The sequence below is a fragment of the Trichechus manatus genome, unplaced genomic scaffold (assembly GCF_000243295.1).
Source record: "Trichechus manatus latirostris isolate Lorelei unplaced genomic scaffold, TriManLat1.0 scaffold00017, whole genome shotgun sequence".
Taxonomy (NCBI): Eukaryota; Metazoa; Chordata; class Mammalia; order Sirenia; family Trichechidae; genus Trichechus; species Trichechus manatus.
The window spans coordinates 17,993,494-18,014,985 of NW_004443953.1; the positions used below are offsets into that span (position 1 = coordinate 17,993,494).

General features: G+C 40.5%; 1 protein-coding gene across 1 annotated transcript in view; it reads left to right on the plus strand.

The window, feature by feature from the left end:
- ARMC2 (armadillo repeat containing 2) overlaps positions 1-21,492 on the plus strand; it is a 126,257-nt gene that overhangs the window by 63,103 nt on the left and 41,662 nt on the right. The window contains exons 10-11 of the mRNA XM_004372448.2: positions 1,267-1,490; positions 20,438-20,583. Coding sequence (XP_004372505.1) covers positions 1,267-1,490; positions 20,438-20,583 — 370 coding nt within the window. The remainder of the gene's footprint in view (positions 1-1,266; positions 1,491-20,437; positions 20,584-21,492) is intronic.

Sequence of the window (21,492 nt, forward strand, 5' to 3'; positions counted from 1 at the left end):
GGATTTGAACTGCCAACCTTTTGGTTAGCAGCCAAACGCTTCACTACTGCACCACCAGGCCTCCATTTAATGTACTAGGAATGACTAAAAACTTGTAAGGCATCTCTGATATAGAATTTTGACATCAAAATATTTCAAATGTGTTTCAAATATGTAGGTGGAGGAGAAATTTCATTATGTTCTAACTACCTGGGTGGTGTAAATGTTTTGTGTACAACTACTAGCCCAAAGGTTGGCGGTTCAAATCCACTGAGCGGCACCCTGGAAGAAAGACCTGGCATTCTGCTTCAGTTAAGATTGCAGCCAAGAAAACCCTACAGAGCAGTTCTGCTCTGTAACACGTAGGGTCACCATGAGTCAAAATCAGCTCAGCAGCAATGGGCTTGTTTTTTCTTTTTTTTGTTCAACCTAGCTAGTAATGCCTAATTCTTGACAAAACCCTAAATAATTAAGATGCTTAATAGTCACCTAAATAGAAATTTTTTTGTGAATTAATATTGCTGATACAAGGGAAGGCAGCAACATGGAAACCACTTTGAGTCCTCTTTTTGCACTATAGGACAAATTCTCTCTCTCTTTTTTTTTTTTAACTCCAGTGGGCAGGGATAAAACTAGTAATGAAAGAAATGTCTAATTGGAATTGGCTAATTGACTGAAAACAAAGAAAGCTTCTGATGATGATCAGAATGCAGTAAATATGAGATATGCATGACTAACCTTGAGCCACCCAGTGTTAGTCCTAAGAGTGGTAGTTGCGTGTTATTTACGTGGATGCTCTTGTCTTGGGAAAGGGGGGATACTGTATTTAAATTATCCCTTTCTATGGTGATTGAGATTGTTTTTTCAAGTTTCTGTTTTAATTAATCTCCCATTCATACAGCAACAAATACAATCTTAAAGGTTTGTTGAAATTTAATTATTTGATTGCTTCAAGAATCATCCTATACTAATTCAGAGTTTTTGAAACTGAAAATAAAGGTTGGTAAATATTAGTAAGAGTCAAGGAATTACATTTAATTAAAAGAATGCCTTCTCAGTTATATATAAATAATCCCATCAATTTGCTGTCATTACTATTATAGAGCTTTGTCTTAGCTAAAAATAAACTTTTCTCTTATACCTTGAGTAACCCTTAACAAGTACTTGAATGTAGGTTCTAACTAATATATGTTACAAATTCTATTTGATGTTCACATACAAGTGCCTTAATATATTACTCTCCAGTTGTTAGGCTTATACATTTGTAATAATTCATCTTTTTGACAGAGTCATTATTGGAGGTCCTGAGCAATGAAGACCTACAAACAAACACGGAAGCTTTTTTGTACTGTATGGGGGCTATAAAATTCATTTCTGGAAACACAGGATTTCTTAATGAAATGATCAGCAAAGGTGCTGTGGAAATTTTGATGAATTTGATAAAGCAAATAAATGAGAATACCAAGAAATGTGGGGCGTGTTTGCCTAATTCAGGCCACTTGTTAGTCCAGGTAAGTATTTTGCTTGTAGTGGTTAAATCTGTTAAATTAGTTTTCAAGTTACGTACTATCAATTATATGGAGCCCTGGTGGCACAGTGATAAAGTGCTTGGCTGCTACCCAAAAGATCGGCAGTTTGAACCCACTAGCTGCCTTGCAGGAGAAAGATGTGGCAGTAGGCTTCCATAAAGATTTTTTTTTTTAAAGCAGCTTTATTGAGATATAATTCATATACCACACAATTTACCTATTTAAAGTGTGCAATTCAGTGGTTTTTTATATGTTTACAGGTATGTGCACCCATCACACACAGCAGTCAAGGTTAGAGTATTTTATCACTTCAACAAGAAGCTGTACCTTTTAGCTATCACCTCCCCATCCTCCATCTCTCTCTCTCTCTGTCTCTCACACACACACACACACACACACACACACACACACCAGCCCGAAACAGCGTCTATCTACTTCCTGTCTCTATAGATTTTCCTATTCTGGGAAATGTAATTTCCCTATTTACATGTCACATAAGTGGAATCATACTAATGGTTGCTTGGTGCTAAGTGTTTGGAGAGAATAGGGTAGTAATAGCTAAGGGGTGCTTGGTTTCTCTTTTGTGTGTGTGTGTGTGTGAGCATTAGGTGAAAGTTTATAGAGCAAATTAGTTTCCCGTTCGATAGTTTGTATTCCAGAAAGATTTTAGCCTTCAGTCTGACAGACACTGGAGAAACCCCGAGAGTATGGCCCCTGGACATCCTTTTAGCTCAGTAATGAATTCACTCCTGAAGTTCCCCCTTTAGCCAAAGATTAGACAGGCCCATAAAACAAAATGAGACCAAAGGGGCATACCAGCCCAGGAGCAAGACTAGAAGGCAGGAGGGGACAGGAAAGCTGGTAATAGGGAACCCAAGGTCAAGAAGGGAGAGTGTTGACATGTTGTGGGGTTGTTAACCAATGTCATAAAACAATGTGTACTAACTGTTTAATGAGAAGCTGGTTTGTTCTGTAAACCTTCATCTAAAGTACAGTAAAAAAAAAAAAAAAAATTAAAAAAAGATTTTAGCCTTGGAAACCCTATGGGGCAGTTCTACTTTGTCTTATAGTGTCACTGAGTCAGAATTGACTCGACAGCAACCAGTTTGTTTTTTGGTTTTGGTGGCACAATGGTTAAGTGCTTAGCTGCTAACCAAAGGTTGGTGGTTCGAACACACCCAGTGGCACCGTGTCAATCTGCTCTTGTAAAGATTACAGCCTAGAAAACCAGTGAGGCGGTTTTACTCTGTCTAACAGGGTCGCTATGAGTCTGAATCAACTGGATGGTACGTAACAACAACAATGACAACACCGATTACTGTTTAAAAGAATGGAGTAGGAAAGGCCCCTACTCTGGGTGGGGGTAGTGAGTGGGCCTCGGGGATCAAGAGGGGCAGCCCTGCCCCTTCTCGCTGGGTGCCTCGTGCCCATTTCCGGTGGAAAGGAGTTACATGGCATTTCACAGGAAATGCAGACAGCCATTTCCACTGCCCTGCAGAGAAAACAGGGTGGGAAGAATGAAATGTAGCACCTCTCTGCAAAAGGATTCCGGGTTACAGTCAGACTTTAACAAGGCAGTTTAGAGTCGTGAAGACAGGCTTCGCCTGGAGATGGTTTGTGTGATTGATAGCTAATGTCGTAAATTTTGTATCCACAATAAAAAACAGGAGTTATTGACTTAGGACAGTTGTTGAGCGTGTGTGTGGATAACATATAGCCCTGGGTCTACCAGGAACGAAGGTAACACAACCAGATGCATTGAATATGACCAGAGCAAGGAGAAAAATTTTGTTGTGTTAGAATTCTATTACTTATTTTGTGGCAGATTAAGTTTTATAGTTAAATTATTTTCATTGGAGCTGCTTCAGCTCTCATGTTCTTTTTTAGATGAGATTTTGCTCTTTAATAGCATTTGTATATCAGATAATAACATCTTTGATGTAATAATTCATGAGGTTTGAAATGTGCTTGTCAATTACTGAGGAGTGATTGAGCACTCAGTGCTCTTAGCCTTTGGGAAAGTGTTAAAAATTAGATTTAGGCCCTGCCTTCAAAATGTTTAAAATGTTTATGATGATTATTAATTCTGACTGTGTGGTCTGTCTCCATTTTGAAAAAGATTGTGGAAACCTCTTCATGAATGATGAAAAATTCTACTGAATGTGGTATCTTTTGGCTAAGAGGACTTAAACATTATTTTCATGCTGTCAGTGTTATTGAGTTATTCACATTTTTCTCTCAATGAAAATGGTTGGTTTTGGTTATGTAATTATTACATTTCCTTGCTAAAATACAGAAAAATATAAAGAGGAGTGTAAAAATCACCTGAAATTTTTTCACTCTGAGATAACACACCATCAACATTTTGGTAACCATTCTTCCATGCATCTTTTTATACATACATATGCTTACATGTGTGTAATTTTATATAATCCTTGCTTTTTATTGTGGAACCCCTTATTTTTAATAGTCATTTTTGTTTGTTTTCCATCCCCCTTCCCTCCATGTTTCTCCTTCCAGTCAACTGAGTTAGCCAACATGTTCACAGTGATGTGCTCAGTACCTTTTACTAAGCTTATGTTATTATACACACGTAAGTTTACATATATAAATACATACATATACACGTGTTGTTGTTGTTAGTTGCTGTCAAGTTGATTCTGACTCATGGCAGCCCCATGCGTGCAAAGTAGAACTGCTCCATAGGGTTTTCAAGGCTGTGACCTTTCAGAAGCAGATCTCCAGGCCTGTCTTTCGAGGCACCTTTGGGTGGGTTCAAACCACCAACCTTTCGGCTAGAAGTTGAGCACTTAACCATTTTTGCCACCTAGGGACTCTTGTATATATATATACACATATATATTCATATGTATTTATACATATATATATTTATATATATAAATATTATATATAAATAAAAATCAGTTTATAAAGGAATGTTGAATGTTATTGTGACAAAAAATATAGCCAGTGAAGAAATGGGACCTCTGGTGTACCGGTGGGTACAGCACATCACTCCCCCGTGTGTTCCTCTTTCACTTTTCACTGGATTTGGCGCCCTCAGGTACAAACTAACTCACCTTTCCCGGCATCCATGCTCCCCTCTAGGGTGTTGCAGTGTGGGGCACTGTAGAACTTCCTCCTCACTGCTCGCCACCACTTACCACCTCCTCATGACAGTTGTTTTTGCCATTGTCTCAAAGCCTTCATTTGAACCTATCTAAAGTCTGGCATCTTAGAATCTGGAGCCCTGGTGGCGGAGTGGTTAAGAGCTTGACTGCTAAACAAGAGGTTGGCAGTTGGAATCCACCAGCTACTCCTTGGAAACCATACGGGGTGGTTCTGCTCTGTCCTATAGGGTCACTATGAGTCGGAATCAACTCGATGGCAACGGGTTTGGTTTTTTGTTGTTGATGTTGTTAGAGTCTGGTGTGGACAGGCATCGCATGGCCTCAGTCCTCTCCTTGGACTTCAGTCAGCACCCCACACCCCTGTCCAGCAGGACAAAATGGAGCCCATTATTGCTGCCACCTGAGAATGTGTTCCTGCTGTGGTCACCAAGTGCTCTTGTGTCAACAATACCATAACAGTGGGTGTGTTTTTACAGATTTGGTGTGGAGGGAGGAAGGAAGCATTGTGTTTTAGGCTATTCATTTGCAGAATCTTCTGAACTGGACATTTTCTCATATTTAACTAAAACTAAGAAAAGCTGTTTTATATCATATAAATGATAAAATGTAAGTAACACGACTTCACTGCAAGAGCAGACGAAAATCTCCGCCCTTGTGAATGTGGCTTTTCTCCAGTCCAACCATGTGGGAAATCATCCAAACGGATCTGGCCACACACACAACCGTTTGTGATCACCCCCTTTCAGAACTTGGTAACTCTAGCTGATGAGGCTTTTTTTTAAAGCAACATTGCTCAATTAGGGGAAAAAATCTTGTGGCTGTGATAATAATAAAATAATGTTCATTCATTTCAAAATATCTGCAAACCAGAGAACATGAGAAGGGCAAAAATAAGATAAAGATGGGCAACTTAGGACGCTGTGACTTCCTCTCCTTTGTGACTTTCAACCCGGAGAACCTCAGTAGTTTTAGCACAATTTCTGGGGACCTCATATCATACAACTGTACATTCTAGCACCTGGCACAATGCTGGAGTCATCCTGTCTCTCTGAATTGGCCCTGTGGAAGGCCATTGAGTGAGTGACTTTGAGGATTTGAGAAACTTGAAGAAAGAGAAAAGGAAATTGAATGTTCAAGTTGGGAATAAATAAGATGTGTTTGGGGGATGCTGATGAGTTTGTTCCATGCAGAGCAGAGGGATGCTCTGGGGGAGTCATGGGAGGTGAGATTCAGAGGCTATGGTGGAGCCGGGTAGTAGTGCCTCTGAATGGCAGACTGTGGAGGGTGGACTTGGAGCAACAGGGAGCAGTTGGAGGTTGGTGAACAGGGAGAACGAGATGAGATCAGAGTGGCAGAAAGATGAATGTGCATGAGATGTTAAACCAGTAAAGGCAAAAACAGCTGAAAAGTGATGGGAGGAGAATGTGTCATTGGTATACAACATATTGGAAGATTACGATCTTAGACGCAGTAGCCCCAATTAAGAGGCGTTGCTGCATTTAGATTTTAGACAAATTATTAATGTAGATAAAGAAATGAGTACAAAAGAAAAGCTTCATAGCAGATGAGCTAATGTTGCTTAGAGGGAAAAATACTAAAGTGTTGAAATTATGCTGGTTCTCTCTGTGTTGTTTCATACGCATATGTATATGTACTTGTACACATGCTTGTATATCTCCATCATGGTTGAAATGAAGAGACATTGATTTAACAAATTGATTTTACCCAGGCACTGTTCCAGGTAGCAAGTGAGACAGTGATAAGCAAGGTAGCTGCCAGCAGAGCCTCCTTTTTGGTGATTCCCATATCCATATATACTATTCTGATGCCTTATTCTTCTACAAAACCATGGTCCTTCACATGTCCAGTATTGGGTTCACTTCTGCATGTCAGACACATAATGACGTTTTGAGAAGGTGATGGGGATGGTTGTTGAGGCTCAGAAGAACTGAGGAGCACCACTATGCACCAAATGGCAAAACCAGAGACAGAATTTTTCCTGTAAAATCACGAAAGTAAAGAAAGTTAAACTGTGCATCTTCACTGAATTCCAGAATACTAAAATTTAGGGAAAGTTCCTTGAAACTTGGAGAAAGGGAAATACAGGCCAGCCAAAAGGCAAGGCCCCCTGAATGTCAGTAGTAAATTACTTTACCCAACGAGGTGAGACAGATGGAAATATGGATTTATCAAGGTTGGTCTAGAATGGATTATCAAGAGGTATTAGGGTTCATCTCTGTCCTTTAAAGGCCAACAATCAAGAAGTGTAACACAAGAACTGAGGAAATTCCTGGTGTCACCTCCATCAGAAACTGTTTTGGTTGCCACCGTGCTGCCTTCCTAGGGAATAGGAAAGAGTCTGAATACATCCTCATCACAACCGAGCCAAAATCCCCCTGTTGTTGTTGTCAGTTGAGATTGAATCAGCTCTAACTCATGGCAACCCCATGAACACAGAACAGAACATTGCCAAGTCCTGTGCCATCTTTACAATAGTTTGTATGCTCAAATCCATTATTGCAGCCACTGTGTATTTTGAATGTCTTCCAACCTCAGGGACTCATCTTTGTATCTGACAATATTCTGTTGTAATTCATAAGGTTTTCATTGGCTAATTTTTGGAAGTAGATTGCAAGCCATTCTTCCTAGTCCGTCTTAGTCTGGAAGCTCCACTGAAACCTGTCCACCATAGGACACCCAGCTGGTATTTGAAACATTAGTGGCATAACTTCCAGCATCATAGCAACAAACAAGCCATCACAGTATGACAAACTGACACATAGGTGGTGGAAAATTCCTCTAGAGTCTTGTTATTCTCTTGTGTCTTCAGAACATCCTGTACAAAGCTGCTTTACTATAATTGGAGAAAATCTCAAGATGCTCACGTTTACAGTTAGGTAATTCATAGGTATGTAATGTTATTAAAACCCAGATTGACTTGAATTAACATTCCTGTATTTTTTATTCATTTATATTTCCAACATTTTTTCTTTATAAAGTGACCTGTCTCATAGACAGTCCAATCTTTAGAGAAATGTATTCTTTCCCTTCTGGGCATTACATTAAAATCTTTGAGTTAAAAGTGTTCCACAGCACCCCCAGACACCGTCATTTGCTTCCCATCCTCCCCTTGCACCTGTTTCGCTTCTCTGGCCTCTAAGGGGCTCCTTCAAATCCTAATTGTTTCCTCCTAATTGCTCAGTACATCACCTATGTCATATTCTTCCCTTTTCTAAATTGAAGTCAGTTCTCTCATCCTTCATCAGCCCCTGCTCCATTCCTTTACTTTGGCTTTGGAGTTTGGGGCAAATGAATGTGAATAAAACAAAGAGAGATGAGTCAGACATTTTGAGCCTGGATTATTAAGAAAACAATAATATCATTAATAGAAATTAGAGACTTATACAAGGGAACTGGATTTAGTAAGAGGAGGGAAGGGAAATTATGTAATTAACCTCAACTTAAAACTTTAAGGTGCCTCCAGAGTAGCCAAGTGGGACTGTGTAGTAGGCAATTGGAGGTCTGAACCAAGGCTTAACAGGGAAAGTAAAGCTGAAGATGCAGATTTAGGCTTTACTTTCACCTACATGGAGGTCATAGTTGAAGTCATGAAAGACAAAGAAATTACCCAAGAAGAGGTAATAGGAAAATAATAGAGGAAGGCTGAGAACAGATTCTGTAAAATGGCCTCATTTGTGGGATAAAAAACCCGTTCCTGTGGCCTTGATTCTGACTCATAACAACCCTAATAGGACAGAGTAGGACTGCCCCATAGGGTTTCCAAGGCTGTAATCTTTATGGAACCAGACGGCCACATCTTTCTACTGTGTAGCTGCTGGTAGGTTCGAACCACCGAAATTTTGGTTAGCAGTGGAACACTTAACCACTGTGCCACCAGGGCTCCTTCTTTGTGGGCTAAGGTGGGGGGGTGGGGGTGGGGAGAGGTGGCCAGAAAATTAAGAAAGGACAATGTACAAGAGAGTAGAGATTTTAAAAAGCAAAGATTGGTCAGCATTGGCAAATACTGCAGAGAGCACCCAGGGGAAAAGTAATTCAATTACTTTTAGAGCAATTTGAGAAGGCAGGTGTGGGGTGGGGGTGGGGGGTCACGTTGCAAGAGGGCCATTCCTTAACATGCTTTCTTTAAATCCTATATGATTTCTTTATCTCTGTATTTTCAAATTAAAAGATGTTTTGATACTGTTGATATTTTGTTAATTCTGAGTGCCTGCCTTGGCTGATCTGAGTCCACTCCTCTGTAGTCCACTCCTCCCCTACAACGTAAAACTCACAACCTGCACATCTTTAAGAACCTTGATGGTCCATTTGGCATTGTACCCAGTGTTGGGACAGGGCTCAGCGCTGCCATGTGGACTAGTGAAGAGAGCACAGGCTTTGGAGCCCACCTGCCTGAGCTGCTGTCTCAGCTCTGACACTGGCAGCTTATTTCACTCTTAAAAGCTCACTTATTTCACCTGTAAAGGGCTGACTACACCTGGCTTAAAGGATAGTTGGGAAAGTTTAAGGAGTTCCTAGGTAGTGCAACGAGCCCTGGCGGGGCAGTGGTTGAGATCTATGGCTGCTAATCCACTAGTCGCTCTTTGGAAACCCTGTGGAGCAGTTCTACCCTGTCCTCTAGGGTTGCTATGAGTCAGAATCAACTCAACGACAGTGGGTTTGTTTGGGTGTAGGTGGTGCAAACAGTTAAATGCTGGGACACTAATCCAAATGCTGTAGTTCGAACCCACCCAGAGGCACCTTGGGAGACAGGCCTGGCACTCTACTTCTGAAAGGTCATAGTCTTGAAAGCCCTGTGGAGGGCAGTTCTACTCTGAAACACATGGGGTGGCCGTAAGTCAGGATTGACTTGTTGGCAGCTGGTTTGTTTTTTTGGAAAACTTAAATGAGATGATTTATCAAAGCACTTAGCGCAGATACAGCACGTAGTAGCTGCTCACCAGAAATTTATTAAGTGAAATAAAATAGAAACTTCTGATGAGGAAAATAAATTAACCACAGGAAATAAAGATGACAGAGATGGATTTCAAGTATTTGACCCTCCCTCACCCTTTTTGGTTAGCAGCCAAGCGCTTTTAACCTCTGTACCACCAGGACTCCTTTTTCTTGCACCAAAATAAGGCTAAATAAGAACCGTATGCACCTGTTCCACCTTACCTACAAATTCTTAAAGACACACTTAGAAATGGATCTGGTTCGTAACCCAGGGACTGCCTGCATTGGATTCCCACGAAAGTGATAACTAATTATCACAAACCAAGTGGCTTAAGGAGCCCTGGTAGCACAGTGGTTACGTATTCGGCTGCTTTCCAAAAGGTTGGCCGTTCGAATCCACCAGCTGCTTCTTAGAAACCCTATGGGGCAGTTCTACTCTGTCCTATAGAGTCACTATGAATTGGAATCGACTCAATAGCAATGAGTTTGGTTTGGTTTTTTGGGTAGCTTAAACAACAGAAATTTATTCTCTCACAGTTCTGGAGGCCGGAAGTCTGAAATCAAGGTGTTGGCAGGGCCATGCTCCCTCTGAAGGCGCTAAGGGAGGCTACTTCCTTGCCTCTTCGTAGCTTCTCGTGGTTGCCAGCAGTCCTTGGCATTTCTTGGCTTGTAGTTGCATCCGTCCAATCTCTGTCTCCTTTGTCACATGGTCTTCTTCCCTACATGTCTCCTGATCTCCTCTCCACATAAGGACAGCGGTCTTTAGATTTAGGGACCATCCTAATCCAGTATTACCTCATCTTAACTTAGTTACATCTGCAAAGACCCTGTTTCCAAACAAGTCACATCACAGGTACCGTGGGTTGGGACTTCAGCCTACCTTTTTAAGGGACCCAATAATTCAACCCACAGCAATGACTAAAACAGAAAATGTTTTAAAAGTATTTTTGTTGAAGAAAGAATAGGAAGTCGCAGATGGAGCAGTTGTTTATTTTCTTACTGTTTTAATTGAGGCATAATTTACATGTCGGTCAAACTCTCAGATCTTACGTATTTGATGAGTTTTGACGAAAGCATACAGCCATGTAACCCAACACCCTATCAATATACAGAACATTCCTATCACCCCCAGAACATTTCCTCCCACCTCTCACTAGTTAATCCCTACCCTCTTACCCCTACCCCACCCCGAGGGAACCATTTTCTGATTTCTTTCACCATAGATTAGTTTTGCCTTTTCTAGAACTTAATAAAGTGGAATATACAGTATGTACTCTTTCTTGTCTGGCTTCTTTAGAAAAAAAATTTATTTTGAAATAAGCATAGACTCAAAGGAAGTTGCAAAAATAGTATAAAGAGGTCCCATGTACCCATCACCCAGCTTTCCCCAATGGTGACATCTGACATAACGACAGTACCTTATTAAATCCAGGAAATTGATATGGTACAGTACAATTAACTAGAATACTGTGTCTGGTTACTTAGCATAGTATCTTTGACATTAGATGAAGCACTTTTTGTCATCATCTTTGGTATTGGTTACTAAAGTTGCTTTTTTAAAAAATTTCATTTATTTCATTGTTGTTGAGAATATACACAGCAAAACATATACCAATTCAACAGTTTCTACATGTACCGTTCAGTGACAGTGATTACATGCTTTGAGTTGTACAGCCATTCTCACCCTCATTTTCTGAGTTCTTCCTCCCTTATTAACATAAACTCACTGCCCCCTAAGGTTCCTATCTAATCTTTCAAGTTGCTGTTGTCAAGTTGATCCCATATAGAGGCAGTCCCTGACTTATGAAGGGGTTGTGTTCTGATGACTTCTTCATTTAAGTTGGTTATGACGTTAAGTCGAATACCTCATCTTTTTTTTAGTTTTCATTATTATTGTCTTTTGTTACTAGTATCTTGTAAATCTCATCTTTATTTGTGTTTGGAGGTTGGCATGAGAATGATAACATCGGCAAATTACGAGCTGCAACATTTTATGTAGTAGTACATATTACTAACCATAAGATATACAAAAAAAAAAAAGGACTGTCCAAATGTGGTTTGTCATAACTAGAATACGTTGTAAGTCAGGGACTACCTGTAGATAGTTTTTAAAAGAGCATAATGCTCAAGGCAGACATTTTTTATGGATTGCTAATTTTTTAAAGATGTATTTGTTAATGGGAGAGGGACAGCTATTTTCTACTTACGAGATGCCTTCCCAAAAAGGAACACCCAGTAATATATCTAACCATTCCCTCACTCACTTTCCACTCACACTATTGGCATAAGAGAGTAGACGTTCATGTCCCAGTCCCTTCCTCTTCCCTTCTCTTCCCTGTCTTGGGAAGGAGATGCCTATGCACCCCATTCTCTGATTCACCGGGAGCAGAAAATCTGAAGATTTGGGGAGTAAATTGAACACATAAACCCCAAATGTGTAAAGCCTTGGGTCTTGAACTTGGAAAAAGAGACTAAGGTAGATGGAAAGGAGACAGAAGGAGGATATCACCTTGGTTGAAGGATGTAGCTAATATGCTGAGACAGGCATGCTTTCTAATCCTGAACCCCAGAGTTAGATTTGCCCACCCAGTCTCAGGCTTTGGCCCCTGAAGGAGCAGAGAACACCCTGCACTCTGACGACAGCTCACTTCTAAGAGAGGAAGTGGGGAGAGAAACAAGGAAGGGACTGGGCAGCAAATGCCTGGTTGTGTATCCCAGACTCAACAGTCAGGAAGTGAGGAGTGGAGAGCGACCAGGAGTATTGTGCTAATGGTGTCTCTTCACAAGGAAGGAACAGTCAAGAGTGGGAAATAAGTATCCACACTTGCTGTTTCTGAGAAGAATCATTTGCTTATCAGTTACTATCAGGTCTGCTCAGCCTCATCTCTTCATGGTCAGTGTATTACATTAGATATATTAGTTGTGGCAGTAATGACACTTTTACATGTAATTTGTGAAAATCAGTGTCATTACTTTGTAACTCTGATATTTTTCAGACTCATTTTCCTTATTTTACTGCATTAGCATTCTATATTGTTTATATGGGCGTCCCTGGGTGGCACAGATGGTTAAGCACTTGGCTACCAGCTGAAGTTTACAGTTCGAACCCACTCAGAAGCACCTTGGAAGATGGGCCTGGCAGTCTACTTCCAAAAGGTCATAGCCTTGAAAACCCTATGGAGCAGTTCTCTGCACACAAGGGGTCGCCATGAGTTGGAAGCAATTTGATGGCAACTAACAACAACAAAGTAATTTATATAATATTCAGAATTTCTACTATACTGATACGTAGAATGGCCACAGCTGGAAGAATCAGCTGCTTACACAGTTTACCACAGTAACTGACATAGAGGCAGTACATAGAGAAATAATAATACTCACAGGCAAATGTTAGAGTCTCAAAGTAGGATAGTGGGATTCTGAGGAGGACAAAACGATTTCCTCCTGAAGTAGGAGATCGATGCCCCATGGTAGCAGTGTGACAGAGACCTGCATAGCCAGGCACCAAGGATTATTGAGGATTATAAATTAACTTATAACTGTTTTCATATGTCTATATCTTAACAAACTCCAATAAAATGCTTAGAAATATTCAATACCAGTCATTTCACGTGTGTAGTGGCATCTTGCCATTGGTTTTTTGCTGCAGCCATAACTTGACTAATCATATATGAGACAATATGAAACTTCTTGGGTTACCACATAGCCTCTGGTTTTGGCATATATGTGGTCTCAACTGGGCACAAATTCAAAAAAAGAATGTGCTTTTATTAATAGAGGGAGATGGTTTTGCTGAGGTTGGAAAATGGTGTGGCTTTGGTTTTAAATCATTTGACACTGTTTGTGGTCTCTGGCGGCTGTGTTTATTCTTTCACATCATCAGCGGGAAGTGAACCATTTTGCAGTTGGCAGTTAAGTTGAGATAAAGCTCAAGAGATTTGGGTTATGGATATTCCAGATGATTGAGAAATAAAATGAATGCTTTTAGAGATAGCCAAATAAAGTGGGGGAGGCAGCAGACAAGGAGTAAGAAGCCCAGGACACCAGCCTACCTGGTAGCTAGTAGCCTTTCTGAGATTCAGTTTCCGCATCTGAAAAATGGGGTTCATAATACTCTTCTTGTCTGCCTTGTTGCGCTGTTTCAGGGAGCAGAGGAGACAACGCTCGCAAGATCGCTTCATAAACCATGAAGGTGCTGCTCAAATCCTTTGCATAATAGCATCTAATGTGTAAAAATGAAATAATTTTGATATTTCTGTTGAGAAAATACAATAACTTTCAAAGTATTAATGGTACAGTTTTTGAGACTGCAATAGGGGTTTCTTTGAAAGCAGGTTTTTTGACATTGGGAAAACATTTCTCCAAAGAACAATGTCAAGATTGATGGTGCAGTTTCTGGGCTAGCTAAAAAGCCTGTTTCACTTCCGATGCAGCTAAGTAAGAGTTCTTCGGTGGGCTGTGAGCCACAAGCCCCTCTGATTTGGGGAAGCTCTGATGGCTTGATGCCTTCTAGGGCAGAATCTGGGGAGATTACTGGGACGTGAAGACTCTGATGGAGGAAGAATGCAAAAGGCAGAGATAGGGCCACTCTGGGAATGAGTAGGATGTGGAGGCTCAGGTCGACCACCACACCCTGACCTTGTGCCCATCCCACTACAGGAGAGGAGAATGCGGGAACGGGGCCGCAGCTGTTGATCCTGTGATCTAAGTCAGGAGGGCCCCCCGATCTTAGAAGACTTAAAAGTTTCTCGTGTTTACTAAGGATTTTCAATTAATTAATTGATGAAAACATAATTTGAAATTGATACTTAAGTACATATAGTTAATTTAAAAAAAAAGATACTAAATCTTTTGAATTTGAATTTTACTGTATTAAAATGCTGTTTGAGCCATTATAAATTATCAAATCTCTTTGTAATATGATTTTTCCCTTTAAACTGGGTCTCCCAGTGTTGAGTGTACAATGAGAACTTTGAGGCCTAACTAGTGCACTATGGAATAGGACAGCTTTCCCAAACTCACCAGGCATTTTACCTGGAGATTCTGATTGAGGGTGGGGCCCAGTAACTCTTCTGATCCAGGAATTCGGGGAAACATAGAATGAAGACGTTGCCCCAGAAAACGCAAGCACCGTAAAGTTGTAGAGTGTAGCACAGTCATTTTTCATCAGTAGATTAGTAACCAGAATCACAATGGAATGTTTCTTCCTTGATATGTGCCAAAACTTTAGATCCCCTTTTGTTCTGAATCATGTAACAATGGCTAGCAAGCAAGGACACTTAAATTTGTCTTAAGCCGCTCTGTGAATTATTGATTCCATTTTATTCTCCCCATTGGTTGCCTTCTGACTCAGTATATCTCTCCCATGGGGTTACACATTAGGAGATGGGAAAAATAGGAGCTGAAACACATGTTTTTCAATTTGCTGTCACTTGGTGAGATGTTTGATGATACTTAAGAAGTTGGGAATTTCTCCAGTAAGTTTTTTAGAAGCTAAACAAATGTCTGTGTATGGTTTAACTTATACTTCTTTTTTTCATTAAGGATTTGAGATGGCTTAAAACATTGTATGCAATAAAATAGAAAAATATATAACTTAGTAGAATTAGAATTAGGAATATATAAATTAGAAGAGAAAGTTAAAGAAACTGATAAATTTATCCAAACTTGGACTTTGGCTAACTCCCCCATTGGGAACAGACCCAGTGGGTGGGCTTTCCCTGGAGGGTGTAAAACCAAGATTCTACAACCAAGCACATGACTTATTAATGCATTTCCCAAAATATATTTCTATTCAACTAAAAGTTCTTACTTGATTTTTAATTTTCACTTGTATACAATGAGCTCAAATGTTGGAGCAAGGTTTAGAGTTAAGTGGACTCAACTTGGAACTCACTCCCCTTGACTGTTACCACAGCGTTTAGTAGGCTCTCCTCCCACAGATCTTTTTACATTTTTTCCAGAAAAAGCTACTTTTCTGAGCATTCAGTCCCTGCTTTGCCCCTTAGTGTGATTGATAGCTCACAGAGAAGTCTGTGAAAAGGGGGGTGGGGTTTCATAGCTGCATCTGCCTGGTGACCTCTTCCTGATCTTTCTCCCTCAGGGGTTTAATCTCTTTGGTTTACCACCAGGCCTCTGCTAATCCTCTGCACTTTCCTGCCAAAAGTTTCTTAAAGGGGAAAAACTTTTCTTTCTCTTCGCCCGTGTCCCTCCTCCTTTCCTTCCTCCCCTTCTGTGTTTCATCTACACAGCCAGGGAGCCAGTGGCTGAACATTTAAGAGCTTTTTATGTGCATGTTTGTTGTTCTCAGATAGAGAAATAAGAAATGGTTTGTATAGTAGATGAATTCACAATGGAAAAGGAGGTGTACAGGAGATTATTATTCTGTGTTGTGTGTTACAGATGTATGAATAGGGTAGATTGTTAATGGAAAAGAGTAGGTGATTATCGTAGTTATTTAGTGCTGCTATAATAGAAATATCACAAGTGGATGGCTTTAACAAAGAGAAATGTATTCCACAGTCTAGGAGGCTAGAAGTCTGTATTTAGGGTGCCAGCTCCAGGGGAAGGCCCTTTCTCTCTGTCAGCTCTGGAGAAAGGTCCTTGTCATCAATCTTCCCCTGGTCTAGGAGCTTCTCAGTGCAGGAACCCCAGGTCCAAAGGACGTGCTGTTCTCCTGGCTCTTGTTTGTTGGTGGTATGAGGTCCCCCTGTCTCTGCTCACTTCTCTCTTCTATATCTCAGAAGAGACTGGCTTAAAACACAACCTAATCTTGTAGATTGAGTTTTGTCCCACTAACCTAACTGCCACTACTTCCATCTCATTAATATCATAGAGATAGGATTTACAATTTGTAGGAAAATCACATCAGATGACAAAATGGTGGGCAGTCACACAATACTGGGAATCATGGCCTAGTCAAGTTGACACATATTTTGGGGGGATATCATTCAATCCATGACAGTGATTAGAAAACCTTCACAGAGGAGAAGCGAGCACAAGCAGGGTCCTGGAAAATGAACAAGGAGTTTATCAGGTGGAGAGGGGTGATCAAGGAGGACATTCTGGGCAGAGGAAATTGTATTTTCAGAGGCATAGAACTGTGAAAGCACAAGGATGTTGTGTGTGCAGAAAGATGACCAGTGTGTGGTGGAGAGAGGGAGGAAGAATGGCGGTAGAAAGAGATGAGCCGAGGGTTCAACTGTACTTTAGAGAGTGAAGAGCCTTTTAGAGTATGAATTGACCCTGTAAGCCCCAGAAGCCTAAGGTAGGCTTTGAACAGGGAAGACTGGGCTTTGGGATGCTCCTTCTGGCAACAGTGATCCCCTGTGGGGCAGTGAGCAGAGGAGAGAGACTACAGAAGGAGCCCATTCAGGAGGCTGTAGAGTTTGGGTAAAAGATGAAGTGGGCTTAAGCTGAATGGCCAATCCTGGGGATGAAGAGAAGAGGTAGAAAGGGGGACAAACTGGGTATGAAAAGGGAAAGGGAGATGGGAGTTTAGGAATCTGGGAAAGAGCTGCTGTCGTGAATAAGTTAGGGAATACGCAAGGAAACTAGTCCCCATCCAGAGTGTCCATTTTCTTTCATGAATTATATTGTATTTCTCTAGTCCTTTAAAATCATCTTAAAATGGATCTACCTCAGAGTTATAATCTGAATAATCTGATTCATCCCTGGCTTTCTGATATACCAACCTTTCTATTTACACTCAGTCTTTCCTTTGTAGATATTCATCTATTCGATCCATCAACAAATATTTATTGAGGATCCACTGTGTGCCAGGCACTGATTTCAGCCTGAGGCACAATGGTGGAAAGACAAACAAGGTATATGCCCTCACTGAAGCTCCTAGTCTAGAGAGGTAGACAGGTAGGAAAATATAATATTCAACAACCTAATATTAAATGGAATTTGTGGAGGATATATGGTATAAAATGAAGGTTGAGGAGTAGGTAAGAGCCAGATCATAGCCAAAAAGCCTGTTTAACTTCTGATGCAGCTAAATAGGAGTTCTCCGGTGGGCTGTGATCTGGGGGAAACTCTGATGCATTGATGCAGGGCCTTGTATGATTCAGGGAACTGAATTGTTTGCTAGGAGCAATGGAGAAAAAGCCCGTAGGACTTAGAATGACGGAAAGCAGAAAGGCAAGATTCTGGGATGTTTCTGAGGTTTGAGTCTTAAGCAACTGGGTTGATTTGTGATGGTGGTATCATATATTGAGGTATTACTATGTATTCTTAAGTGTGTGTGTTTTGTGCATGTTATTTCTACCAGCATTACAACTGGACCAGTCTGTACTTTTGAGGCATCGTGTTCACTCAACTACATGCACGCCATACAATGTCATATGTGTGGTGAAGGGAAGGGGATTTAAATCACATTAAGTGTATGCTCCTACTTTTGATTTGGGCTATTTATAAAAGTTGTGTATTTGAGGCTGATGAACCTTGAGCTATCTTAACTTTTTCTAATGAAGTGAGAAAAAGGGTTGTGAGGGAGGAAAAAAAACTGAGGGTGAAACAAGAAAATAAAAGCTCCTAAGAAAACTGTGGTCCCTTCTACTAGCAATGCCAGAGGTTAGATGTGGGAGCAAGAAGGTAACTGTGGGTCAGGGGTACCCAGTCTTTGAAGCACTGGGGACCAGGGAAAAGGAACTGTTCAGTGTGCAACAATTGGAACGGGTGTTCCTTGGTTTCCCATGGTTCATGTGAGAATTCACACAGGCCTCTGTGCTCCGTTACTCCACAGAGGATGGTCTGTGAGCAGAGCTTCAAACCAGTTCATTCCGTTTCAAACCCCTGCTGAGAATTTGCATTTCCTCCCCAAATATACTGAATCAGAATCTACATTTTTAACAAGATCCTTAGGTGATTCTTAAAATTCTTAAGACCTTGTTAAAATGTAGACTCTGATTCAGTATATCTGGTTGGAAATGCAAGTTCTCAGCAGGGGTTCGAACCAGAATGAACCGATTCGAAGACCTGACTATGAGTCACCTTTTGACTTGATGTAAACCAGTAGCCCTTCAGTGCCTGGGATGTCTCAGAAGAAGGAGAACAGGGAGAGCCAGGGTCAGATGATGAGAATTTTCCATTTTATGACAGTGATTGCCTGGAATGCCTAGAATGGTTTATTAATCTTCACAAAGACCTATTCCTTAGCTTTGGAGTCTACATTGTAGACCCATGGTTAAGTGAAATGTGTGAGTCATTTGTCTCCCCTCCAATGTTTGGGTTACTGAAGCTTTCAGGAAAGAATTTACTGAATTGTATAACTGAACTGACTACAAAAGACTTGTACACATGTATTTGAAGCATTATTTTTACTTGCTCTGCTTTCAAGGTAGTCAGGTGTGCTTTAACTTACACGATCTTTTTGTTGCTATTGTTAAAAGGGACAACTAATCAAAGATACATATCATCTTAATAATTGTTTTTAAAAGTTTGTTAACTATGGCTATAATGATATTTTATATTTACGTAATGCTTTCAAACCAAAAACCAAACTCATTGATGACGAGTCGATTTCAACTCATGGCAACCCCATGTGTTACAGAGTAGAACTGCCCCATAGGCTTTCCTAGGCTATAATTTTTATGGGAGCAGATCTCCAGGTCTTTTCTCCTGAGGAGTGGCTGGTGGGTTCTACCTGCCGACTTTTGGGTTAGCAGCCAAGCACTTAACAATTGTACTGCTGCTGGTTGGGTTCAAACTGCCAACCTTTAGGTTAGTAGTTGAGCATAAATTTTTTGAGTCACTCATGTACCTTCATAATGGTCTTCAGTGCTCAAAAAAAATCATTACATGTTTTATATCTGATACACACAACCACCCTGAGATGTGAGCAGGGATTGTAATCCCCTTTTCACAGATAAGGAAATAGGGAGGTTGAGTAATGAGTAGCCACTCTTAAGTCGCATAAGTGGGAAGAGATTTGACTCTAAGGCCAGTGTTCCCTCCTCTTCGGCATTTTGGGTGTGAAGTCCCACAACAAAGGTGGGAAGGGAATTTTGAGACCCCAGAAGCTTATATACACTGGAAGTATAATGTACACATCTCATCTCATTAAACCCTCACAATTCCAGGGCAATTCATCATCCCTGACTTGGGGGCAGCTAACAACAACAAGCATTTTACTGATGAGAAAGATGTGCTCTGGAAGGCTAAATAAGTAACTCAAGCTAGTGCATAGTGGGTCTGGGATTTGACCAGGCTGTCCAACCCCAAAGTTGCCTCACTTAAGCATTACTCTGTGTTCTCCCAGGAGGAAAGAATACTCTGCATGTAAAAAGTATTAGATAGCAGCAACAATTAGTTTTATGGATTTTCTAAATTACTGTCTCCTGGACTTTTAGACAAAGGTAGCTTTCCTGAAAAATTTTTACAAAATAAGACACATTTGAGAGTTTCTCAATACTTGCCTCTTGGAAAAGAAGGAGACTGACTGTCTTCAGTATTGCCTGGCCACATCATTATTTGATGGTACTTATAAAAATACAGAACGAGAAGTTTCTGTGGAACTGATGTGGTTTATCACAGGTTTATCGAAGACTTATTGCTGTTAACAAACTCAGATGATGATTTGTTTACCCTGGTGTCTTGGTTTTTGTTTACTGACATTAATGTTTCATTCTTTACCTTGGAACCAAATTAGGCTGTCTTTGTCTATTAAGTTTTCATTTCATGCCACCTGTGCCCAAGCCCAGGTTCTCTGTTGGGAGATGCACAACAGGGGCCGGATTTAGCTATTAATACAGTGAAATTTATGGGGTGAATTATGCTGTGCTGATTAGTGTTGCTGTATTTTCCAGTTTAAAAAGATGACACAAACATGCTTTTATCTAGGTGACTGCTGCACTGAGAAACTTGGCTGATTCACCACTAGCAAGAAGGGAGTTCCTGAGCATCAGAGCTCTTCCTGACCTCTGTACTGTGATAGAGTGGTACATGGGTGACAAGGATGTCTGTACCAATATCGCCAGAATATTCAGGTAGGTAGGCTAGGAAAACAAAAATGCTTATGCTTAGATTTTGGGTTATCTTTAATTTCCGTGTGTGCTACTGGCAAGCAATCCTATTTTTGCTTTTTATTTCACCTAGAAAAAAAGATAAATCTGGTGGCCCTAGTTTAAAATAAATGATTTAAACTAATAACTCCATTTCCTAAAATCTGTTTCTAAAATCATTTATTATAAAGCACTTTTGTTCTTTGGTGAGTTGTGAGTTATCCTAGTGTTTATACACACACACAGGCACACGCACAATGTACCTCTCAGCTATTGGAGATTAAAAAAATAAATAAACCTATACCACAAAACATGGCAAGCACCTTAGAAAGCTAGAAATAGAAATACCATACCATCCAGCAATTCCACTCATAAGAATATATCCTAGAGAAATAAGAGCCGTCACACGAATAGACATACGCACTCCCAGGTTCATTGCAGCATTGTTCACAACAGCAAAAATATAGAAACAACCTAAATGCCCATCAACAGATGAGTGGATAAACAAACTAGGGTACATACACACAGTGGAGTATTATGCAACAATAAAGAACAATGATGAATCTGTGAAGCATCTCATAACAAGGATGAAAATGGAGGACATTATGCTGAGTGAAATAAGTCAATCACAAAAGGACAAATATTGTATGAGACCTTGATTGTAAAAACTCATGAAAAAGTTTACGTACAGAAAGTAACAATCTTTGTTGATTATGAGGGATGGGGGGGAATACTAAATAGACAATAGGTAAGTGGTAACTTTGGTGAATGGTAAGACAGTACACGGTACTCAGGAACCCAGCACAACTTGTACAAGGAAAGGTCTTGAAAGCTCCATAGACACATCCAAACTCCCTGAGGGACTGAATTGCTGGGCGGAGGGCTGTGGGGACC